Below are 22,091 nucleotides of genomic sequence, written 5' to 3'. Positions count from 1 at the left end.
ATTGAAATATCTATTCTCTTTTGTGCAGGGTGACATTCAGGAAAAATACAGTGTGATATTGAAAAGCTTTGGACAAGAGATTGAAGAGATCAAGAAGATTTACCAGAAGTTGCGAGACGAACCGACCATACCCCGAGATATGCCGCCAATATCCGGGAAAATTATGTGGGCTCGTCAACTGTTCAGGAAGATACAGCAACCTATGGATGTTTTCCAGGAAAATGCTGAACATTTACTCAAGGTTGGTGGACTTCATTGATGATAAACTTTTGAAAAATATCTTGTGTTCAAATTCAAGCGTACTACTGTATTATGCAATTCCAGCTACAGCATCCTTGCAATATACACATACGAATCCACTAGCGCAAAGGCATTGAGAAAGGATTGGGAGTTAGTCTCCTCTACTGTATATTTCAAATTTAAGCTTATAAAATGAGTGTGCCCAATTTATTATTTTATTTTAAATTGGTTGAATTTTGACCTTGAAATAACTTTAAAACATCAGTAGAAATACTATTACTTTTTATTAACTTCTTTATGAATCTGACTTTGTGTTTGTCTGTCTTTGATTTCCTTCACAAATACCATTTCTGGATTGGATATTTATTTTTTTATATTGAAAGAAAAAGATTATTGTTAAACAAAGAACTTCTTTTAATGTCAGTGTTCATGTATCTGATTGCTCTCACAGCATTATTAGGGTAATGCAATAATTAGTGTAATCCAATCTCCAACATTATTAATATTGGCATTCTCATATTTCATTACGCGAGGCATATAAACATACATACATTTTGCTATGGTATAGGAAGTTAATTATTACGCTAGCGTAGCCACATTTTGATGTTTCCTGCATTTACTTGTGTTATGTTCCTGTTGCAGGAAAAGGACGGCAGATTAATTGTGAAGAGTTACAACAGGATGGGAAAAATACTGATGGAATTTGAAGTTTTGTTTCATAGGGCCTGGTGTAGGTCAACTGAGAATATCAAGTATGCTCTGCAGGTGAGGTCCACCATTGGTTCTGAGATAACTGGAAAGTATTAGACTATGATGTCGCGCATTGTTCGAAGCGGTATGAATACTCTCGCGATGGCACTTCTATTTACACTGAGTGGGTTGGCAGGGATAATTAAGTGTGTGAGAATTGCTTTACTCCCTGCCGTCCTACGGTGGTTCACTTACCACTGGTCGGTTACATCTTCTCCCACCATTGAATCAATGCTTTCAAAAACAAATAACTGGTTTACCAATTTCATACCGGACTTGGACTGGTAACCGAACAAGGAGTCCTGGTTTGCCATGTAATCAAGCCATTTTATCGACCTTCCTCTCCCTCTGGATAAATATGTAAATCCTATCCTAATTCTGGATTATCAGAATATAAGCCAAGTATATATTGGCAAAAAGATAGTCAGTGTCATGCTTTTGCGACAGATCAGAAGTGAACAATATTATAATCAATGAAGTCTAAAAAAACACTTATTGCTCTACAGAATAATTTCAGTATTTGCAAAGCATTTCCAGTCACAAATGTGCAATATTAACATAGCCACTTTATATTTGCTCGGGTCATTTTTGCCTATCTTCTCAGTAATCACCTGATAACAATCTTTCCATTTACTATCTTTTATTCACAGGCCACTCTACTTGTCCGACACCCTGAATCCAAGCAGATATTCATCAACTACGATCCACAGATACCAGAGATGGTTCGTGAAGCTCAATGTTTTAGGAAGATGGAAATGGATGTGCCTGAAGTAACCAACAATCTGTTACGAAAGCAGGCTGCATTAAAAAGAACTAAGGTACTTCATGGCTCATGCACCTCATCTGTGTTGAAATCAGGGGTGTACAACCTGCAGCCCACAAACAAAACTTGTGCGGTTTGTGGTGAAGCGCTCTAGTATGTGCAAGTAATTTCTTTGCGTTGCAATGTCTATTTTTGTGCCTGCAACTACTAGAAAGCCTATGTTAAGTAAAGGTGTGGCTCGCGGTTTCGCAGTCATTTGTATTTTGCCCTCCTGTATTAAAGGTTGTACACCCCTGGTTTGAATCATCCTTTTTATAAGGTGTTTTCACACCTCCATTCTGAACAAGGCTTTATACAAACAGCCATAGTCACAGATCTAAGAAAACCAGAGTTTGTTGGTAAAAACTTTGGCTTGTGCATGTAAGCCTTCTGATTCCTCGGTAGTCATTAAATTTAATGCTTTACGAGCTTCTAAGACAGTGGTTCTCAAATTTTTTAGGCTGCCCCCTTTTTGTTAGGTCTCGCACCCCACCTCAAAAATAACTAGCTAACAATAACTAGCTACAAATAACAGATAGTATGGCAGAAGTATGTTTTATTCAAAAAACATTTTGAAAATACGTCGATGGAGTGTAAATATTCAAAATAAAGAAATATAAATATACAAAATAAGGCCGGTAGGATCAAATCTAACAAATATTTTCATTTTTAATTAGCTTCGCGCTCCCTCAAATAATTGCCTACGTCCGCCGTAAAACCACTGTTCTAAGAGATATCTGTTATCGCCATTAGAAGTCTGACTCTTGACCCCAAAAAATTACAGATATTAATTACAACTATACTTTAGTTCACTTAACCACAATACTGAGGTTATGGGAAAATTAGTTTAAACTTTGTTTGTATTTTGCTATTGTTACTATTTTTATATTATTTATTGCTAATATATGTGTCCATAAAGTCTTGAAATTTTTTCAAAATTGCAAAGAGAATATTGTTTGGGCCCTCACAGATCTATTAAATGAAGTACGGTAAAAAAACAACAAATCTGGTTAAGATGTATTGAGAACTGACATCATAACAAAATAGAAATTGTAAAGGGACCTTTGTCATTGCAAGGGACATCCTGTATTGAATGATATTTATGTTTTTTTTTGCGTTTCTAATTCCCTTGCTTCAATTATTTAATTCAGGAACGATTAGAATGCATGCTCAATGATTACGACGGAGCAAAAGAGAAAATCCCAACTATATTCCAACCTTTAATGAAACAACACTTGAAAAAAGTCGATGCTGCAATCAGACAAGGATTAGTCTTCACTACATGGAGTAGTTTGAACCACGATGTGAGTTTACTAAAGTCTAACTCAGGGGTAGGCTTGCACGTAATTGACAAAAATCAATTCCGTAATTACGGCCAAATCGATTACGTAATGACCCCATAATTGCGATATTTTTTTCACACTTTTAAACCTATCATAACAACCAATTTAATCCACTTCTATTCCGAATGGGACATCGACAGTTAGGACAGTTTGGTTTTCATATTTCCGCCAGTACTACACGCCTGCGACAGATGCTAAAGACAAATATCAAGGGGTGAATTCAAATTAATTTTATTCTGATTTTTATCTTTTGTGTTAGCTTTGATTTTCCTTTATCAACTTTATCATCCAATTTTATGTGATCAATTTTATCATTACCAACACTGGTAAGTGGTAATATATTTATGAAACGATAGTTGACCTTTTTAAAATCATATTAACGTATTAATACGAGTTTCGTATTAAATAAAAATTCCGGGTTTCTAATTTATAAATCAACGACGAGCGTATTCTCTCGTTTGATTATACTTGCGATGGCCTCGCGACGAAGACTTGTTATTGTACCGTTTTTTTACATTATCCGACTTTACTACCTAGTTAGCATTTTATAATAATTATTGATGTCGACTTATTTACGATATTCCGATTACCATGCTTCATTTTACATTAAATCATTTCGCGGCCTAAATGTTATAACATTATTTGCGATAAATTTAGATCAAATATTAATTATTTGGCATAATTTAAATACCGTACTTATATGACATGCCTTCTCCGAAAATACAAAGTTATATCGCAAAACAATGCATTTGGTGACATTTATTTTGCACTCACGAAAATATTAATTTACTTTTCTAACTCAAGTCGACACAAGTTTGGTCGAGTGCCGGTGGTATTTGAGTCGACGATAAATCAAAATAAGTTGCCGCATTTGGTAAAGACTTAAAGATATTGTAAAGACATATTTGGCCGAAATAGTGCGAGGCATTGTGAAAACAAGGCCAAGTTCGGACAGATATATAACGATAAAACCGGTAACAGTACATCAAGATTTTGTAATAGAAAATGGCTCTCGCGCAGTATAAACATGGGAAATCCCGTCTTTTTGCTGTTTCTCTGCCGTCTGAATCGCTTTCCCGATGCCGAAAAGACTAAGTTGCGTTGGTTCATTACGCAATTTCTCTTCCGTCGTCATATTGCTGTTTGATAAGCGCGACATTAATTATCACGGCATTTACAAATAGACCATGTTTGGTAAGTTGTCTCTTACATTCTTTAGTCATTTCACCCGAAGAAGTTGAAACCAGGTGTGTTGGCGTCCATCGGTCTCGACACAATTCTATCCCATATCTACGCTTAATATGTACATTTGCCATGCTAGATAAGTTGATAATAGGTTAGTAAATGGCAACGCGTTATGCCTTCTCCATCTGCGTAACAAGAGAGAGAAAAACAGCTGCGAATACCGGAACTCTAACTTCTTCTACTTTTTAAACTTTAATTTTTTACAATCGACGGAATTGACTGCTCTAAAGAGAGCTCGTTTCAATCGCGAAAGCGCTCCACCAATAATTACGAATTTACGTAATTCGTAACTTCGCTTCCGTAACTCGAAATAATTCCGTAATTCCGTAAATCCGTAAATTACGTGCAAGCCTACTCAGGGGTATCAAACTTAATTTACTTAGGGGCCACTAGAGACAAAGTCTGTGTGGGTCTGGGCCGCATCAGGTTTCCACAATAAAAACTTGGTTGGGAAAATTTTGGGGTTTCAAATTATTGCTCTGCGGCCATAATTGGCCCCCGGGCCGTGAGTTTGAGACTACTGCTTTAACTAGTTTGGTTTTATATGTTGCGCAACTTTGAGCTTTTTTTAGAATTTTGTATTTATATGGGACGTCAAATACTAGCCCAGCAGTTCTGGTTGCAGTTTACATCTTCTGGTTTGTGGGTATATGTTGTGAGTTGTGGATGACAAGAACCCCCTGACAACCCCATTTTTATTTTTTCTCACTATTTTATATATATTCCTAGATGAATTTGCAGGATGTAACTGCCCCAATACACCAATTTCACACAAAGTAATACATCTATAGTATTAATTTAGACTTTCGATACGAAACACAATAAATAAAACTAGCACAAATATAAATCTCTCGATTTTGCGGAAATACATGGGATCAAACAAGTCCTGTCCTAATGTGTATTCTAAATCAGACTTTATTTTTTCAGCTTTACTTCCACAACGTAAACAGAGAGCTTTCTCAATTGAACCGAGTCATCAGAGATGTGAATGATTTGAAGGAAGCCAGGATTGATGATATGCTGGAAGATATCGCAACCACTGCCCTCATTGACTTGGAAGATGACAAAACATACACCCTGCAGAACTTCACTCAATTGTATGTATTTATGCTTTGATGACTGTTTGTGATTAGTCAAGATTGTGGTGTTTGAATTTGGCATTTTTTAAGGATATTACCCAGGGGGGACAAGGTTTCTGTCCGCCTAGACTGTGGGCCATGCAAGTGTGACATGTAAAGTTACATTTTATGAACATAATTTCATTTACAAAAGCAAAAGTGGAAAACAGTAACCGTCATAACAAAACTAAATTTAATCCATTCTTAACAAATTCACTAAGCTATTTTTTAGCTATACTTCAAAATTTGGGTGTGGCAATTGTCAAAAAATGTTTGAGATGAGTATCCGTCAATTAAGGTCTGTGTTAGAGTAATTAGAGGTGCGGTGGCGAGCGTGTTCCTAACGCTTAGCCCGTTGAGCCACACCGCCACCGCCGTGCTTTGACCTTAAATTGTTTGTTTAACAAGTGTGCTAACGCAATTGTTTGTTCACTAAGGTAATTGTTTATTTCACCATTGTTTACTGACGGCAACTTTCAGGAATGATGCGTCGGACCACATTACAGAGTGTGGTTGGATACAGTCAGCGGCTCAGACAAAATCTCGTCGCGGGCCGGACCCGGCACGTGGGTCGTATGTTGCCCACCCCTGGATTAGATCTTCTATATCTTATTGACCACTACCACTGATATAGGCAAATAAGTAATTAACTAATCATTGTAATCTAAGTGTAAACAAACAGTAAAAACACAGAATGTGAATCAGTAATGGCTTCATTCGCATTCACTGCCCAAGACCATATAATTTAAATAAACTAAACTAACACCCAATCTGGGCAACAGAAGGCTATCTACCATAATGATCAAGCCATTTTATCAGCTTTACTTTACTCTGAGATAAATATGTGACATTGCAATTTCAAAATTATCTCTCATGTTTGATATGTGATTTAAACGTGTGCGATTCATGAATAATTTAGAATAGTCATTCTTATTCTTATTGCGGCATTCTCACCATATACGGATACAGATTTGTGGACTCAAAAGTTGGTGGAATAGGTAATAATTCTCGCATATTGCTAACTGTATATAGTAACGTATATTGCATATAAGCTGACCCCCTGAAAATGGTCCTAACATGATGAATTTATATAAATCTGCATAAAAGCTGACCCTACAAATTGCAGCATGCCGTGATTGCAGAAGAGAATTAGTGCATTCAAACTCATGCATGTATAAGCCAAATTTTCAGTGAAATCAGAGTTATGTGCGAATCAGCCTACCCCATAGTTTGGCCACTTTTTTGAGTCCTAAACTCGGCTTACATGCAAGAATATACGTTATGTAAATTCCATTTTGATCTGTGTTTTTCAGGGCTCGAGAGCACTGCAGCGAGATGGCAAAGTATTTGGACAGGAAAAGTCAACACATAGAGAATGCTGTGCAGGATCTGATACAGGTTTTTGCAAAACATTCTGGAAGAGCAAATTTTGTGTAAGTTTTTGAAAAGTTTTTTTGTAAAATAATTTTACCTTTGCTATGAGCAAGGTTATTAGTAAGCCTTTTATGATGAAAAAATCTGAATCCCACTCAACTCAATTTATGTTGCTGCCGTAGTATGTGCACCAAGATGGCGGACACCGGATCGAAGTATGTGTACTAGGTTAGGGTTTGGCCCTAATTTTATTCTAATTTTCCTTATTTTAGTTCTATTACGAGTCCGGGGACTAGTCAAATGACTCCGTAGTATTTGTACCTGAAATTATGGCCCAGCCCCAACCTGGTACACATACTACGTTTCGGTGTTTGCCATTTTGGTGCACATACTACATGAGTTCCCATTTTATTGCCGGGTACAACTTCTTCTACCTGCTAAATTTTTAAATAGAGAACTGTAAACTGGTTAGCTATTTTGTAACACTGCCTTAATTAGAAATTGAATGAGAGTTCCATGTTTTCTACATGATTGAGATAACTTATCAAATTTCTCATTTCTCACGCTTTCATCAATCCATGAGCTTTTTTATGGATAAAATGTCATCATGGATCGTTTATTGCTGCACATATCTATGCCAACATCTATATGTGCTGGTACCATAACATAACATGTTGTCTGTTGAGATAAATCTCATCAATAAACATTCATCGTTTCTTCAGCTTTTCCATGGACACGTCAACCTCTGCCCGTTCCAAGTACAAGGACAGTGTTGAATACAACGATGATGATGCTTTCGTCATTGAATGTGAGGAACTCGTGGAATATTTCAAACAAAGGACTGTCGATGCGTTACTGAGATGCACTAAGCAGTCACTGGACAATATCAAACGGAGGTAGGTCGTGTTATATAGGTACATGGGAGTTTTGTTAGATTCAGTAATCAGTATTTTATTTTTCACCATACTGAAAATACACTTTATTCGAACAAAGGAATGAAGAAACGCAAATGAGGCAAGGGAGGTGCAATAAACCAATACTGGTTAACGAGCAGTGGCACCCGTGATTAAGTCATACAGTAAATAATGTGGAAGAGAAGAAAATCAAACATTATATATCTTTAAAAAATTTACATAAAAAAATGTGTTACATACAATTATATGACTCATGGCACCATCAAGATTCTGATTCAGATATTCAATCCTGTTGCAATGAGTCATTGTATAATTAAACAAATAAGTAAAAATATAGGTAGGTTACATTCAGATCAGTGACCAACCAGCCACTCACATACATAAATTTCCCATATGTTAGTGTTGTGATGGTTAGACCATTGGACTTCCAATCCATATGCCCAACATAATTTTTAAGATCAGTTCCAGATTTTTTTTTATTTTACATGCAGAGTCTTTTATCAGGGACCAACAAGTCCCTCACATACATAGAACTTCTGTACGTCGCTGCCGTAATGGTTTGACTGTTGGACTTAGATAGGTTAATAAGATCTTGGTTTCAAACCCTAAGCTATAAATAATTTTAAAAAACAGGTTGAGAATTTACCTATTATTTCACTTTCAGAGTCTTTTATCCAAAATCCTCGTATTCTCGTGGGATGGGAAGCAAAGCAAAGACCGATGAATTCACAGGGAAGGAAGGAATCGCCCCATTACTGAATGCCAACATTGAACTTGCTATACCCAATGTGGAACTAAGACCAAACTTAGAGGAAATACAGGCTGCTTTGAATGACGCCGCAAAGTATGTTTTTGTCGTACACTCATTGTGACAAATAATATTTCTACTTTCAATTCAATTTTTGTTTTAGAAAATTTATTAAAAATACTAGCACATCAGTGATAGATTACATCTCTCCTGTTTCTCAAGCTAATACTGTTTTATTTAATTTTAGATAAGTGTAGAAAACAGTACAACTGTCAAAGTAGTGTTTATCATTATTTATCTGCTGCTTGAGATAATATATATATAGGTTAAAGCGGTATGTAGATAAGATTCATGGGGCTTTTCAGCCTAACTAGACATCTGTAGGCTGTAGCGATCAATGCGAACACAATATATCTGTATTTCCCATGTGAATTTTTATTTATTTGTCTTTATTATTTTAAATTTACTTTAGCATGATCGGGTATAATCCTAATTCAACGTCCATGCTGAATTTTACTTCAAAACAATCGCTTCATATTTAATTTTTCCAGTCAAATTTGCCAATTTTAGTATCAAGAATTGGCACCAAGACACCCAATAATTTGTTCTATATTTCTCAGTTAACTGTTTTTTATTCTTCATTTTCTAAAGTTGAAATTCTCGTTTAGATGTGTTGTTGAAGTCAGCCGAGGTGTCATATGTTGGGGACAGATTCGATTCCAGGAGCGATCCAGTGAGGATTCAGGTAGCGGATCGGCCAACAAAAACAAACGAGACTCAATAAAGAAGCAAGGAAGCATATCTGGACTTATACCTGTGCCCAGTGAGAAACTTCAGAATCATTTCAAGGTAAAGATACAATGCCTGATATTCTCAGGATCACACTTGTCATTTGTGATCTGCCAGTTCATTATGCAATAGCAGTGGTTTCAAATCCTAGGGTTCTACCAGTACAGTCTGGTGTTCCGCAAGTTTACTTTCAAATTCTGAGATTCTGATATTATTATATGCATTTTATTTAAATATAATCAAATATACGCAACATATTTCAGTAGTGTTTTCTGACAGACACTCGAGTGTTTTCCGCGTCAAATTTATCAAAAAATCATTCATTTTTAGTTTCTTTCAATCTACATATTTTTTCCAAAATTTTTTGATGACAAATAACAAATATAGTCATATAATCAATTGTACAATTAGTTGCTTCAGCCTCCAGAATGTTTATTTGGGTCATCATCGCTAAAAAGGTTGGAAACCAGTGTGCTATAGTCAATATCTCAAAAATGTAAACGAATGGCTCGTGGAATTCCTATTTTTTTGTGGAGCCCTTGGTCTCTGTATGTCGCAATTTGAGAATCCATGCATTCAGGCTCTTGTCTATATCTGTGCAATAAGATCATTACACACTTATACAAATGCATCATAGGCTGTGTCAGAGCAGAAGGATGTTGCCAAACTAGTGATGATGCATGGTAGTGCAATGAATAACATGAGAGAACCCATCACTAAGCAGCTGCATCCATTCAATCAATTTCATATGCTGTGGGAAGAGGATAGAGAGACAACTGTACAAGCGTAAGTGTAGAATATAGGGTGTCCATAAAGTCTTAAAATTGAAAAGGGAATTTATCGATACCATATTATATGTTTTAGCCCTTACAGATGTATTAAATGAATTAAAAATACTTGAACAATTACTGAATAAAAAACAGTAAAGTTAGTTAAGATATATTCACAACTGACTTCATAACAGATTGAAATTGTAAAGGGACTTTATTGACACCCTTCAGTGCTCGTTGACTAAAACAGTAATGCTTTTTACCTATCGATCTTAAGATCGGTAAGTATGTAAGGTATTTGTCTGTATGTCTGTTTGTTTGTCTGTTAGATGAACGCGATATTTCTAGAAGGCGAGGTTGAATCTGCTCCAAATTTTGCATGTGCATTCATCATATCTCGGACCAAAAGCCTATTGATTTTGGATGAATTATGTTGTATAATTAGCGAGTTATTGATTAATTAGTGATGGGACACGCGGTGTCACTATAGAGTCATGAATAGAAACCGCAGTTTCGATCGATAAGTTTTTGGTCTCCGACCGATATTCACGTTTCAATTTGATGCTGTATCATTCTGCAATGACTTAAAATTTTTTTGATAAATTTGCAATGGCTCTTGGATGCCCACTTCACAGTATTATGTTGATTAATGCCACTCAATAGCATATCAGGATGTTTACATCAAACTTTATGATGGAATTAAATGGTCAGTCAATTACACTTTATGGTCACGACTGTCTAGAAGCGTTTTCCACCTCATACAATGCACCATGTAACAAGATTTGATCAGTTTTTAATTATTCAGCATGAGAAATTTGAATGAAGGAGAATTTTGTCATTCTGTTAGACTTTTATTGTCTTCTACTTTTCCCCGATTTTTAACATTCTGATTGAACAAGGTTTTTTTCAAACTTACTATCTCAGTAGTGTGCTTTTATTAGTTTTCTAATCTCTAGTCCAAATAATGCACTGTCCAAGCAATCATGCAACTTGCTACTATTTTTGGGAGGATTACTGTCTTTCTGTAAACATTGGATCTGTTTTTAATATTTTAGCATTTGAATAAAGGAGATTCTTTTCTTTCTGTTAGACTTCTATTGTCCAGCCCAAATTCTAAATTTCTTCCATTTGAACATTTGTGCCATACTAAAGTTTTTCAATCTTTCCATCTCAGGTTTATGGCAACGGAACCTCTTCTGACAGAGTTCCGAGCCGAGATCATGAAATATGAGGACGTGAATCAGAGTGTGGAAGCCTTGCCCAACACTCTCAACATTGGACCTGTACAATTGCAGACCGATAATATTAAAACGGCTTTGACTGTGGAAACAAAGGCTTGGAAGGTTTGTGATTTTTATCCTTTGCATAGCAATGGTACCTGAATAGCCATTATATTGAATTCTGTAAGTTCTGATTTTATATATTGATTGTTTGGTTTTGTAATTTATACATTATCCATCCAAAATATTATCTATCCTTACCCATTTAAACATAAACTGTCGGATTAGGATTTTATGCTTGGTGGGAAAAATATGAGTGTTAATAAATGCTACACTAAAATGGGGGGTCAGGTTGGGGACCGCGGGCCGCCTGTTGCACACCACCGGTGTAGCGCCTTGTTCAGCCAAACTCACATATCCCATATTACACAGGTAAGCCTCTGCAAATGTCTCAACATCGAATATCGAACCAAGATGGATGAACTGAGTGAATTCATCAACGAATATTCAAAGAGATTGAACAGAAGCATCAAAGACTTGGACGATGTCAGGGGAGCCATGAATGCATTGGATACCATCAAGGCAGAGTTCACAAGGATTGACTTCAGCTTGGGTAAGATTGGATAAGATCGAATATTTTATATACCGGTATGCCCAAAACAAACCAAGCATTCAAATATACTTGATATTAGCTATATATATATATTATAGTCAATTTGTGATTTCAGTAATTTACCATCTGTTGGTTTGGCATTCTCGACTTCTGGCACTTTATACCAATCAAAGTCACCAATCAAAACACTGTTTATTCTGATACATTTTTCAAGCCTATTGACAACTTATTTGAATGGCGAACCTGATTGGCGAATGTCTCATTTACATAATGGTTCGGGTTGGGTATCGGGCAACTTGATATTATTTGCAATGGAAGAATATATTTGTACAGTACATAGAAAGACATATAACTTATCTTTTCTGCGTCAGTGATATTTGGCTTTACATTGCTTGCCTAAAATAGAATGAGTTAAAGTCTTCAATCCCTGAAACAAGTGCTCTTAATTATTTTTTTTCCACACTTTTTTTTTATCATCATTAAAGCACTCCCATTCTGGAAATAATAAAGTATAATAATATTATTCTGTGTAAATATCAAAACTATTGCATTATTTCCTATTCTTTTGTGTATCTGACACGATAATAACATCATGATTGAAATCAAATTATCATCACACTAGGAAAGAATAGTTAAATTACCGCAATACAGAAGTATTCACAGCGCTTCAGAAAATAACTTTCACAACCTGTATATTGCGATGTATTTTTTTTTACACCCCCTATACTCAGAGAATGTTCTCAAACCCTTAGAGGCGTGTGCATTCCTGGTTTAGAAACCTTATCTTATATCAACTTCATGCTGCCTGGGTACTAACTGTATTATTCCTGTTTATTGACCAGGCCCTGTTGAGGAAGCCTATGCCATCATGCAGAAGTTCAATGTACAGATACAATCAGATGAGATAAACAAAGTGGATACCTTGAGATACAGCTGGGATAAACTTCTCTCACTTGTTAATAAGGTACACTAGCAAATTTGGCTTTAAATCAATGGTTCTTGACCTTTCCGAGCCTGCCGAACCCCTCTGTTATTCTGTAAGCTCCCATCAAATCCCATCACAGCGAATTTATTAGGAGTTTAAACTTGCAAGTTTGTATATCTGCGATGAAATTGATTTATTTTGGCATAGGTAGTGTAATAGAAAAGTTCCATTATATACAACTGTTTCAGATGACCTTTGCCGACCCTCTGGAATAACTCCGAGCCCCCGAGGTTCGATCCAACACATGTTAACCCCACTTCTTTAAATGATATTAATATAAGCCGGGGTGTGGAGCTAGGATTTGACATTTTTGCGAGTAAATTTTTTCAAAGCAAGGTCACACGCACTATCATAGTAATTAAAACATTTATATATTTCTGATGAAACGAATCTGACAAATGAAAAAGCTGTTATCAAATAGTCAAAACTTCTATTAAATTGTAGTCAGAGACCCTTTGTTAGATTGTTCAAAGTTATTTATTTAACAACTAGATCAGACACATCCGCCATGCCGGTCCCACCTTTCAAAAGTAATAAGGAAGTAAAAATTCAAAGAAGCACAATAACACATGTGATATCACAGGTACTTCGGGTGTTGCCATCATTTGAAAAGCATCTCTAGTCCGCTCCTCCTCTGTTGATATTTCCCGATGGGGAATGCTTGTACAATTCGAGAAACTAGAAACATTGTATTTTAAATTCAATCCCAGGTTCAAGATGAGCTCTGTGATGTGCAACCAAAATTCCGAGCCGATCTAATCGCCAAGGTAGAGAAATTCCATGTGGATTCGGATGAATTCCAGCAATCCTATGATGAGAATGGACCAATGAAAGAAGGTCTCACTCCTGTAGAAGCCAGCGATTTACTGCAGGTTTATCAAAGCAGGTAGACTACTTAAATTGTTTGAAATATTCAATAAGTTCATGGCATGGGTCTCGCGATCAGGAATTTTTCTTTCAAGTGAGTCCAATCTACTTCTTTTTGAGGAAAATCATCGATGATTATTTGTTGGTTTATTTTGATCAATTGGTCTGCCGGTTTAGTAATGTCATTTATGATGGGTACGCTTTCCATTCTACTATTAATCACCCAGTGCAAGTCTGCACTTACCTATAGCTCTTTCAATTTAAGGTTCTACTTTCGAATGCGTCCAATTTTCTACTCATACGGCATAGCGACCCAAGGCCTAAATAATTTTGAGCTATTGGTCCACTTGTTGGAGCTTGTGAATCCATTCATCATGAATTGCAATTAGATTACACATGTCATTACACTGTTAATTACGATGTATGGGTTCACTAGTTCAAATCCTATGAGCAATGATTATTTGAAAGAGGATTGCTGAACCCCTCAGTGTCATAGGAAGGTTTATGTGACTGTTTTCCATATGCCTTCTTCCCCCATCCAACCCATTCATTTGAAATGACTAACCTGTAAAGCACCTACTCACGCTACATATTAGGTTAAAACTGCTTTATTTCATAACCTTCTATCTCTTTCCCCTCCTTTGGTCTAATATGAATAATCCTATCCTCTAACCCAGCCATGTCCAATCGAAATATCTTATTCGACCGCGGGGTTGGAACCTCTGCTCTGACCCATTCTACCGCATTTTAGACAATGGGCATTATGTATCACTAATATAATAGCTTCTTGCGGCTTCAATAATTTGTGGCCATTGGTCTGTCTGTTATGGTTAGGGAATTTCTTTTAATATTGAATGCTATAGGAATTGCCATTGTACTATCACTGTGATTAACTAGCACAGGTCTGTCTGAGTCCAAGGCAATAAGCATTATTTATCACTAATATCCATCATTCTTTAGATTCGATGACTTGTGGCGCAAGTTCCAAACCTACAATGCAGGGGAAGAATTATTCGGGTTGCAAGTCACAGAATACCCTCATTTACAACGATCCAAAAAGGAATTGAACCTCCTGCAGAAGTTGTATGGACTATACAATGCTGTGATGAAGTCTATCAATGGATATTACGACATTCTATGGCTGGAAGTTGACATTGATAAGATAAACCAAGAATTGCTCGACTTTCAAAACAGGTGGGTGCAAAATTCTATGGTTAGCTCACCATCCAGTATGTCATTGGTAATTCTACAGTAATCCTGATGAGTGATGAGACCACAATACCTTTAGCATAAGTCTTTCAAGCTTTTTTTGAGTGGCACATAGGGAAATTTTGGAAGCTGGTGTTTGGAACCTGGTCATCTTAATTATTGAAATGGTTTGACTGCCGTATTGATATGACCCTTGAAAAATCATGCAAAATATGATTTACTCAGATTAAATTTGTTTTTGAAAAATTAATTATTTACAAACTCAGGGCTTGTTGATGCCAAAATAAATAGTGCTGATCTTAGCATAAGGTCCTTGCTCGATAATTAATCAGAATGCAGGGTAATCAGAAGGGCTGTGGCGAGTGTATTCCTAACGCATGCTGCACTACACCGCCAAACTGTATCAACCATTTCTATGTTTTCAGATGTCGCAAGCTTCCTAAAGGACTTAAGGAATGGCAAGCCTACAACGAGCTATCCAATAAGATCAATGATTTCAATGAATCTTGCCCCATACTTGAGCTCATGTCTGACAAGGCAATGAAACAAAGACATTGGGACAGGATCACTGCATTGACTGGATATACTTTTGACGTGGGTGAGTAATAATATACATCAAAGTGAGTTTGCTTTTGGATCATAACTTCATACCTTTTAAAAATTCAACTGTTAGTTTACCATTGACAGAAGTTTTGACTTTAGCTGTTGACTTAGGGTTTGAGAAACCAAACTGCTTCGGCTATTTCAGAATTTTAATATAACTGAATTTTCAAATTCCCAATTTACACTCCTGATTCTGACCCCAAAATTTTGCTTCTGAGAAGATTGTTGATATAGCTTTTCACTCCAATATATGGAAAAATGTGGATGGTATGGTAATAGCTTTGCTGAGTTGCCAAACCTTCTGTTTATCTGATTTTCTAGTGCACCCTAAGCATATTCTATGAATAATTATGCTTTTGCATGCTACGATGGAATCATCTGTACAGTCGTTGTATCCAAGGTTCAGACTTGGGAAAAATTTACCATTGTTTTTCGGCTCTTGGGGAGTTTGAAAATACGACTCTGACTTCAGTGAGGACATGCTGAACTCTCATACATTGCCTTTATTTTATTAAAAACCATTTCACTCCCCAGACAATGAAAACTTCCAACTGCGCAACATCATGGCGGCTCCTCTTCTCAAATACAAGGAAGACATAGAAGATATTTGCATCAGTGCAGTCAAGGAAAAAGACATTGAAGCAAAACTCAGTCAAGTCATTGCTGAATGGAACGGAAATAACCTTAGCTTTGCAAACTTCAAAACCAGGGGTAGGTTGATTTTATAGCAACACTTTAGGATTAGTGGATTTGTTTTATTGGAAATTTGTATTTTAGCTGTGTTTCCTTTACACCTCTAAGATATTTTGACGATATTTTGCAAGAATTTTTAGCTATCTTTGGCCTAAGCAGTCAAAACAGTAATTTGGTGTAGTGGACCAATGTCACCCACTTACTAGCCTAGTTTAGATATGAGACTAATTACCGTATTTATTCGCAAATACGCCGAGTTTAAAACTCAAAAAAGAAGTTGCCCAACTAAGGGACCGTCTTATTCTCGCATAACTCAGATAGCACCAAAAAATCTCACAGAATAATACTCCAGCATTATTAATTCTTAACAATAAAACTGTAATTTCAATCATTTTGAACAACCATTCACGGTAACTGAAAGGTTGAAATAACATATGAATATGATGTGATAAATACTGTGCTGTATCTCCATGGGTTAGGCAACAGCTGTGTTTTCCGTTTTTTCATGAATCAGCAAAACGGAAGGGTCATAAATCAATCACTTTATTTCGTGGTAGCCGTTTTCTTTCTGAAGTGCCGTTATCGGGCGTGCTTCATTGCACCGGCCACATTTTTGTTTTTAGGATTAAGACAAATAATAGCTGGTATACAAAGTCAATTAAATAATCGGCAGACACTTTGGCATACATTATAAAATATATCAGCCCATATATGAAGCTCACACAAATCATGTTTGAGAAGACTTGCGAAAAATAACCAAATTTATTGCCATGTCCACTCAGGATATCTCGACTACCTTAATATAAAATAATGATTGTAAAATATTTTCAATCAAAAATGTCCTCATGTTATACGTTTGGTAACTTCAAGTCGGCGCTGATTTAATTCCTTTCATGTTGGCAGTAAATTAGTTGTGCCGCAAAGTGCTGTCTTCCATTCCGATAAAACAGAAAATATAATAATCGAAAATTGTTTTAATCAAAATGTGGACAGCGGCGCTAGAATGTGTGTGCCATATACAAGAAGGTAGCGAATCGCGATATTTGAATATTAAATTTGAATTGAACATCATTGACTGTAACAGATGCGTGCGCCGTGTTACGATTTGTGGAAAAGGCGTATATGCGAATTTTTATAAATTCACTATTTTGAAGCTATTATTAGGGAGTCGGCTTATCCACGTGATAGGCGTATAGTTGAGAAAATACGATAGTCTTTTCAATATGTTCCAACTCATGGGAGTAATGGAGTAAGCCAAAGCTGACTAACAGTGGTGGCAATGGTACCAGCAATCCCCTCGCACATGATTTTTTACGCAATGGGATGTATAACAGGATTTCCTAATTTTTTGAGGTTGAAACCAGTTGTGCATACTATAAAGGCCATGTCTTACCCCCAAAATGTACTTGAATTAACATAATTAAATTAGATATTGACAACTAGACTAGAGCCACCATGCCGCTACCCCCAATCAGAAGTGGAAGCGAAGAAGAAATCAATAAAATGTAACAAAACGTATGTGATATTAGAGTGTTGCCAGTATTTGAAAAATATTTCTGGTCACAAACATAAAAGTCTTGACTTGCAAACTTGCTAGCTCAACAGGCGAATCCTTACTTTTTTATTTGTCTAACCAGGCGAGCTACTCCTGAAAGGTCAGGAGACATCTGAGATTGTCTCATTGCTGGAAGACAGTTTGATGATCCTTGGATCTCTGCTTAGTAACAGGTAGAGTGTCTTAAGCAGTGTTTAGCACCTTAGCTCTCTACATCCTTTGAGAGCTTTGGTCATGAGATATTGAATTTTTTTGAGCTTTTCTCATAGTTAGAATATCTTCTAATCTCTTGTCCTAGTGCAGAGTAAAAGGCTGCTAGATTTAAAAGGGAAAAACCTTTTCACAGTTCAGTGCAACCCCAATGAATCTATTGTTTATCTCGTTGGGTTAAGAGATAACATGTTCAAATTCTATGAGATGACAGTATATATAGTCAGCATGACAGCACAGTAGAGCTACTCTACACAGCTACTAATTTTACATATCGGTAGTATGGTATAGCACACTAATTTGTCAGACTCGAGAATTGTTTGATTTTTCCTGATGTAAGTTGCCTACTTCTCAAACATGGTCAGAGCTTCTGCCAACTTAGTCGTAAAAAGCACTAGTATCTAGTTGATGTTGGCCAGTCTGGCACACTCAGGTTTTTGCTTTCTTTGCTGTAACAAAATTGTTCATTACTTCTTATCCTAGATACAATGCACCTTTCAAACCAACCATACAACAATGGGTTGCAAAGCTGTCTAACACATCGGACATTATTGGTTAGTGTCATTTCATTGAGATAAATTATTCGTATTAGTAAACCACTATGTCAATCAATTTATAATACCGAAATTTACCCATCTGGCTTCGAAGACCAAATTATTCAATGCATATTAAAAATGTACATGAATTTGAGTTTATTTAGATGTTCCAGCTTTTCATTTTCATTTTGCTTCCAGAAAACTGGTTGATCGTTCAGAACTTATGGGTCTACCTTGAAGCCGTGTTTGTTGGAGGAGACATTGCCAAACAGTTGCCGAAGGCATGTGATAAGTATTGCTAAGGCTTCTGTTTTCCATAAGTACACAGAATGCAGACTTTTACTGCTGAATAATCATTCTATATAGCTCTGAACATCAGAGCACGATACCCTGGAAATATCAGGGATTATTAATGCCATTTGAGATGTAACTTTTGATTTCTGTTTTCTTTAATTTTTCTAATAAATTCTGTCCCTCATTTTTATTTCAGGAAGCGAAACGTTTCTCCAACATTGATAAATCCTGGGTGAAGATCATGACCAGAGCACATGAGACACCTAATGTTGTGCAATGCTGTGTGGGGGATGAAACTCTGGGTCAGCTGTTGCCACATTTACTAGAGCAATTGGAACAGTGTCAGAAATCTTTGACTGGGTGAGCATGTAGAGGAGTTTTAGCCCTTGTTCTGAAAAATCATATTGGTTACTATTGTAATTGAGTAGGTTGTTATCCTATACTATAAAGCGGTGATTCTCAACTTATTATATCTTCCAGAGGCTTTTGGCCCTTTGATCAGTTGATTTCAAATCCCATTGTATTCAAACAATTCATGCTGGACAAAGTGAAAACGACCTATGAAAATAACCTTATCAAGCAAAAGATTCGTTTATTTCTATATGCAGGAGCTCCTTTTCTGCTTTTCAAAACTACTTTTATTAAAAGCCAATCCCTGAGTTTTGTAATTGTAACATGTCTGCTCAAGTTTGTGATTTTGAAGCCTCTGCCCTTGCTTTCGCTTTAGCATGTTTGCTGCATAGGATAATTTTTTTAATATTCAGTAATATCATAATGTATGGGGGTGCAGCCTGCGGGCCAAATGGGCCTACAAGTAAAAAGTGAAAAATAAAGGTGCATCCCGCAGTTTCACCAGTTATTTGTATCTTGGCCCTTCTGTATTAAAATTTGCACACCCCCGACATAATGTATGTGTTTTATTTGTGAAAATTGTCAATTTGACTTGCGAGTGTCAGGGATATCCTCTGTTCTTGCTGGTTTCATAACACATTGATATGAAATATTGTCCCATATTTATTTCTAAATGGTCCAGAGTATTGGGTCATGGTTGCAGAATAAGTATGGTTGTATTTGTATAATTTTTGCGTTTCAATCTCAAAAGAGCCAATTCGATCAGTGCTTGTACGGGATACTACGCAGTTCTTAAGGTTTTTGTGCCATGGCATCATGATAGGAATATCAATCCATATCTACCTTGTTTTCCAGATACCTTGAACAGAAACGACTTGTGTTTCCTCGTTTCTTCTTCATATCAGATCCTGCTTTGCTAGAAATCCTTGGACAAGCAAGCGATTCACATTCTATTCAGGTTTGTGTATTTGTCTACATCATACATATCACAGATGTTTATGCATCCATAGAAATGTTCACGATGGAGGCAAAGCCAAACTTTCCCAATATCTGTCTTCATACACTTTGAGATATTGTTTCCAAATATTTTGATATGAAGCTTGGTTAGTTCTAGTGGTGGGATTAAGCCAGTTCGCACCGGTTCTATAGAACCGTCTTACGGGATTTTATGAGATCAGAAAACTGTCAGTGTTCTGTTTGTAACTTTTTTGAAGGAAACCGGCTGACGAAAAATTGGAACCCCACCACTGGTCAGTTCCTGTGACATTGGTTCGCAATGCCTGGGTCATAATAGGAATTTGATAAATTGTCACACTCTATCCAGCACAATTGTTTGTGTGATGCTCGTTTCAGATTTTTTTTATGTACAATAGATATAAAAATCTAGTCTACCTTCAATATACTGAGAGTTTCAGTACCATCAATATATATATATATTTAAGTGAGGTAACCCTTGGTTACCAAGTGCCATACACTTGTTTGCAGGCTCATCTTCTTGGAGTATTTGAGAATGTAAACAAAGTTGACTTTCATGAAAAGGATTATGACAGGATAATGACTGTCGTATCAAAGGAGGGAGAAACAATTATGGTATGGTGATTCAATAATTCACAGATCTTGTTTTGTTATGACCTCAAAAATCATTAGGAAAACTTCTTCCTGCAGCTTAGTCTAAATTTGTGCCAAAAACTATGAGATTTGTTTGTACTGTTGTCCGGCAGATCGGTCCCATTTGGGTCTGTTTGTCCACTTCTTACGCATGGGTTGTGAGGTTTTAATCAAAACCCATTGGAGATTTTGGAGAATCTGAATAAAATCAGGAAGATAGCTATACTTGATTACCAAGTCCGAAGTAAATCTAGTTTGTGCAGTTTGCATCGATTGGAAACAAACTCTCACATCTGTGCTGCTTGTCCTATATTGGTCATAATCAAACCTTAGTTACAGCTTGGGAAGCCAGTGTTTGCTAAATGCAATGTAGATAGAGACCGAGACCATCACCCCACCAATAGTGTAATAAATGCATACAGCTTCCAAATTATTGCAACTTCTAACCCAGGAGTAGTTGCTTGCACAGAGCCTTGTTCGGACGTTGTATAAATATGTCATATAAAAAGCGGTAATAAAATCTGCACATATCTACTGATGGCCATGTGTTAGCTTTAATCCACTTTTTTTTTTAAATTTGTTACAGCTTGAGAAGCCAGTGGTTGCTAAAGGCAATGTAGAGATCTGGTTGGGTGATTTACTTAATCAACAACAAGGATCATTGCATGGAGTTATAAGAGATGCTTCCATACAGATAGTGGATCCTTCTTTCCAACTTCATCCTTTCTTGGATTCTGCTCCTGCTCAGGTATGTGTATTGCACTGTTGAGGTTGTCTAGAAATAGCATGACTTTGGATTATTATTGGAGAATATGTTCAAAGCGAGGTCAGGCCAGCATACTCCTGTGAAAGTAAAGGAGACAGATTTCTGAATGACCATTCAATGAAGGGACAACACTCGGAAGTAGAGAAGACTGAGCTCTGAGAAATCGACCATTGAAGGGGCAAGAGCTACTCAGTTGTGAAGGAGACTGATCTCTGAGCATAGTTACGAGCAGTCACAGATGTGCCGAGAGCTAGTAAAACAAAATTTTGTTTCACAATTCATAGCCATTAAGTTCCCGGCCTCTGATGCAGAGATGCAACTTCTGATTAAAAATAAATTTGTAGAATATTCAATCACATTTCAGTTATGTTTATCACAATTCTGTTAATTTTCGCGGCGCATCTAGCAACTCGTCACTGCGCACCTTTCGGGAACAGCTGATACAGGGGAATAGTTTTGGAAAAGTATTGTAGTGCTACAAGAGATGT

General features: G+C 36.6%; 1 protein-coding gene across 1 annotated transcript in view; it reads left to right on the top strand.

Moving 5' to 3' along the window:
• Positions 1–22,091, top strand: part of LOC120333316 (dynein axonemal heavy chain 8-like) — an 85,435-nt gene that overhangs the window by 10,614 nt on the left and 52,730 nt on the right. The window contains exons 14-37 of the mRNA XM_078119155.1: positions 29–241; positions 883–1,005; positions 1,641–1,808; positions 2,944–3,096; positions 5,308–5,477; positions 6,812–6,931; positions 7,595–7,768; positions 8,451–8,630; positions 9,203–9,383; positions 9,961–10,109; positions 11,268–11,436; positions 11,746–11,926; positions 12,769–12,890; positions 13,622–13,797; positions 14,739–14,972; positions 15,413–15,585; positions 16,125–16,301; positions 17,921–18,011; positions 18,532–18,602; positions 18,783–18,865; positions 19,075–19,238; positions 20,085–20,187; positions 20,715–20,819; positions 21,424–21,585. Coding sequence (XP_077975281.1) covers positions 29–241; positions 883–1,005; positions 1,641–1,808; positions 2,944–3,096; positions 5,308–5,477; positions 6,812–6,931; positions 7,595–7,768; positions 8,451–8,630; positions 9,203–9,383; positions 9,961–10,109; positions 11,268–11,436; positions 11,746–11,926; positions 12,769–12,890; positions 13,622–13,797; positions 14,739–14,972; positions 15,413–15,585; positions 16,125–16,301; positions 17,921–18,011; positions 18,532–18,602; positions 18,783–18,865; positions 19,075–19,238; positions 20,085–20,187; positions 20,715–20,819; positions 21,424–21,585 — 3,642 coding nt within the window. The remainder of the gene's footprint in view (positions 1–28; positions 242–882; positions 1,006–1,640; positions 1,809–2,943; positions 3,097–5,307; positions 5,478–6,811; positions 6,932–7,594; positions 7,769–8,450; positions 8,631–9,202; positions 9,384–9,960; positions 10,110–11,267; positions 11,437–11,745; positions 11,927–12,768; positions 12,891–13,621; positions 13,798–14,738; positions 14,973–15,412; positions 15,586–16,124; positions 16,302–17,920; positions 18,012–18,531; positions 18,603–18,782; positions 18,866–19,074; positions 19,239–20,084; positions 20,188–20,714; positions 20,820–21,423; positions 21,586–22,091) is intronic.

This window comes from Styela clava, chromosome 13, assembly GCF_964204865.1.
Source record: "Styela clava chromosome 13, kaStyClav1.hap1.2, whole genome shotgun sequence".
In the NCBI taxonomy this organism is placed as follows: Eukaryota; Metazoa; Chordata; class Ascidiacea; order Stolidobranchia; family Styelidae; genus Styela; species Styela clava.
Note: the sequence above shows the minus strand (reverse complement) of the source record. Positions and strands in the feature narration are given on the sequence as shown.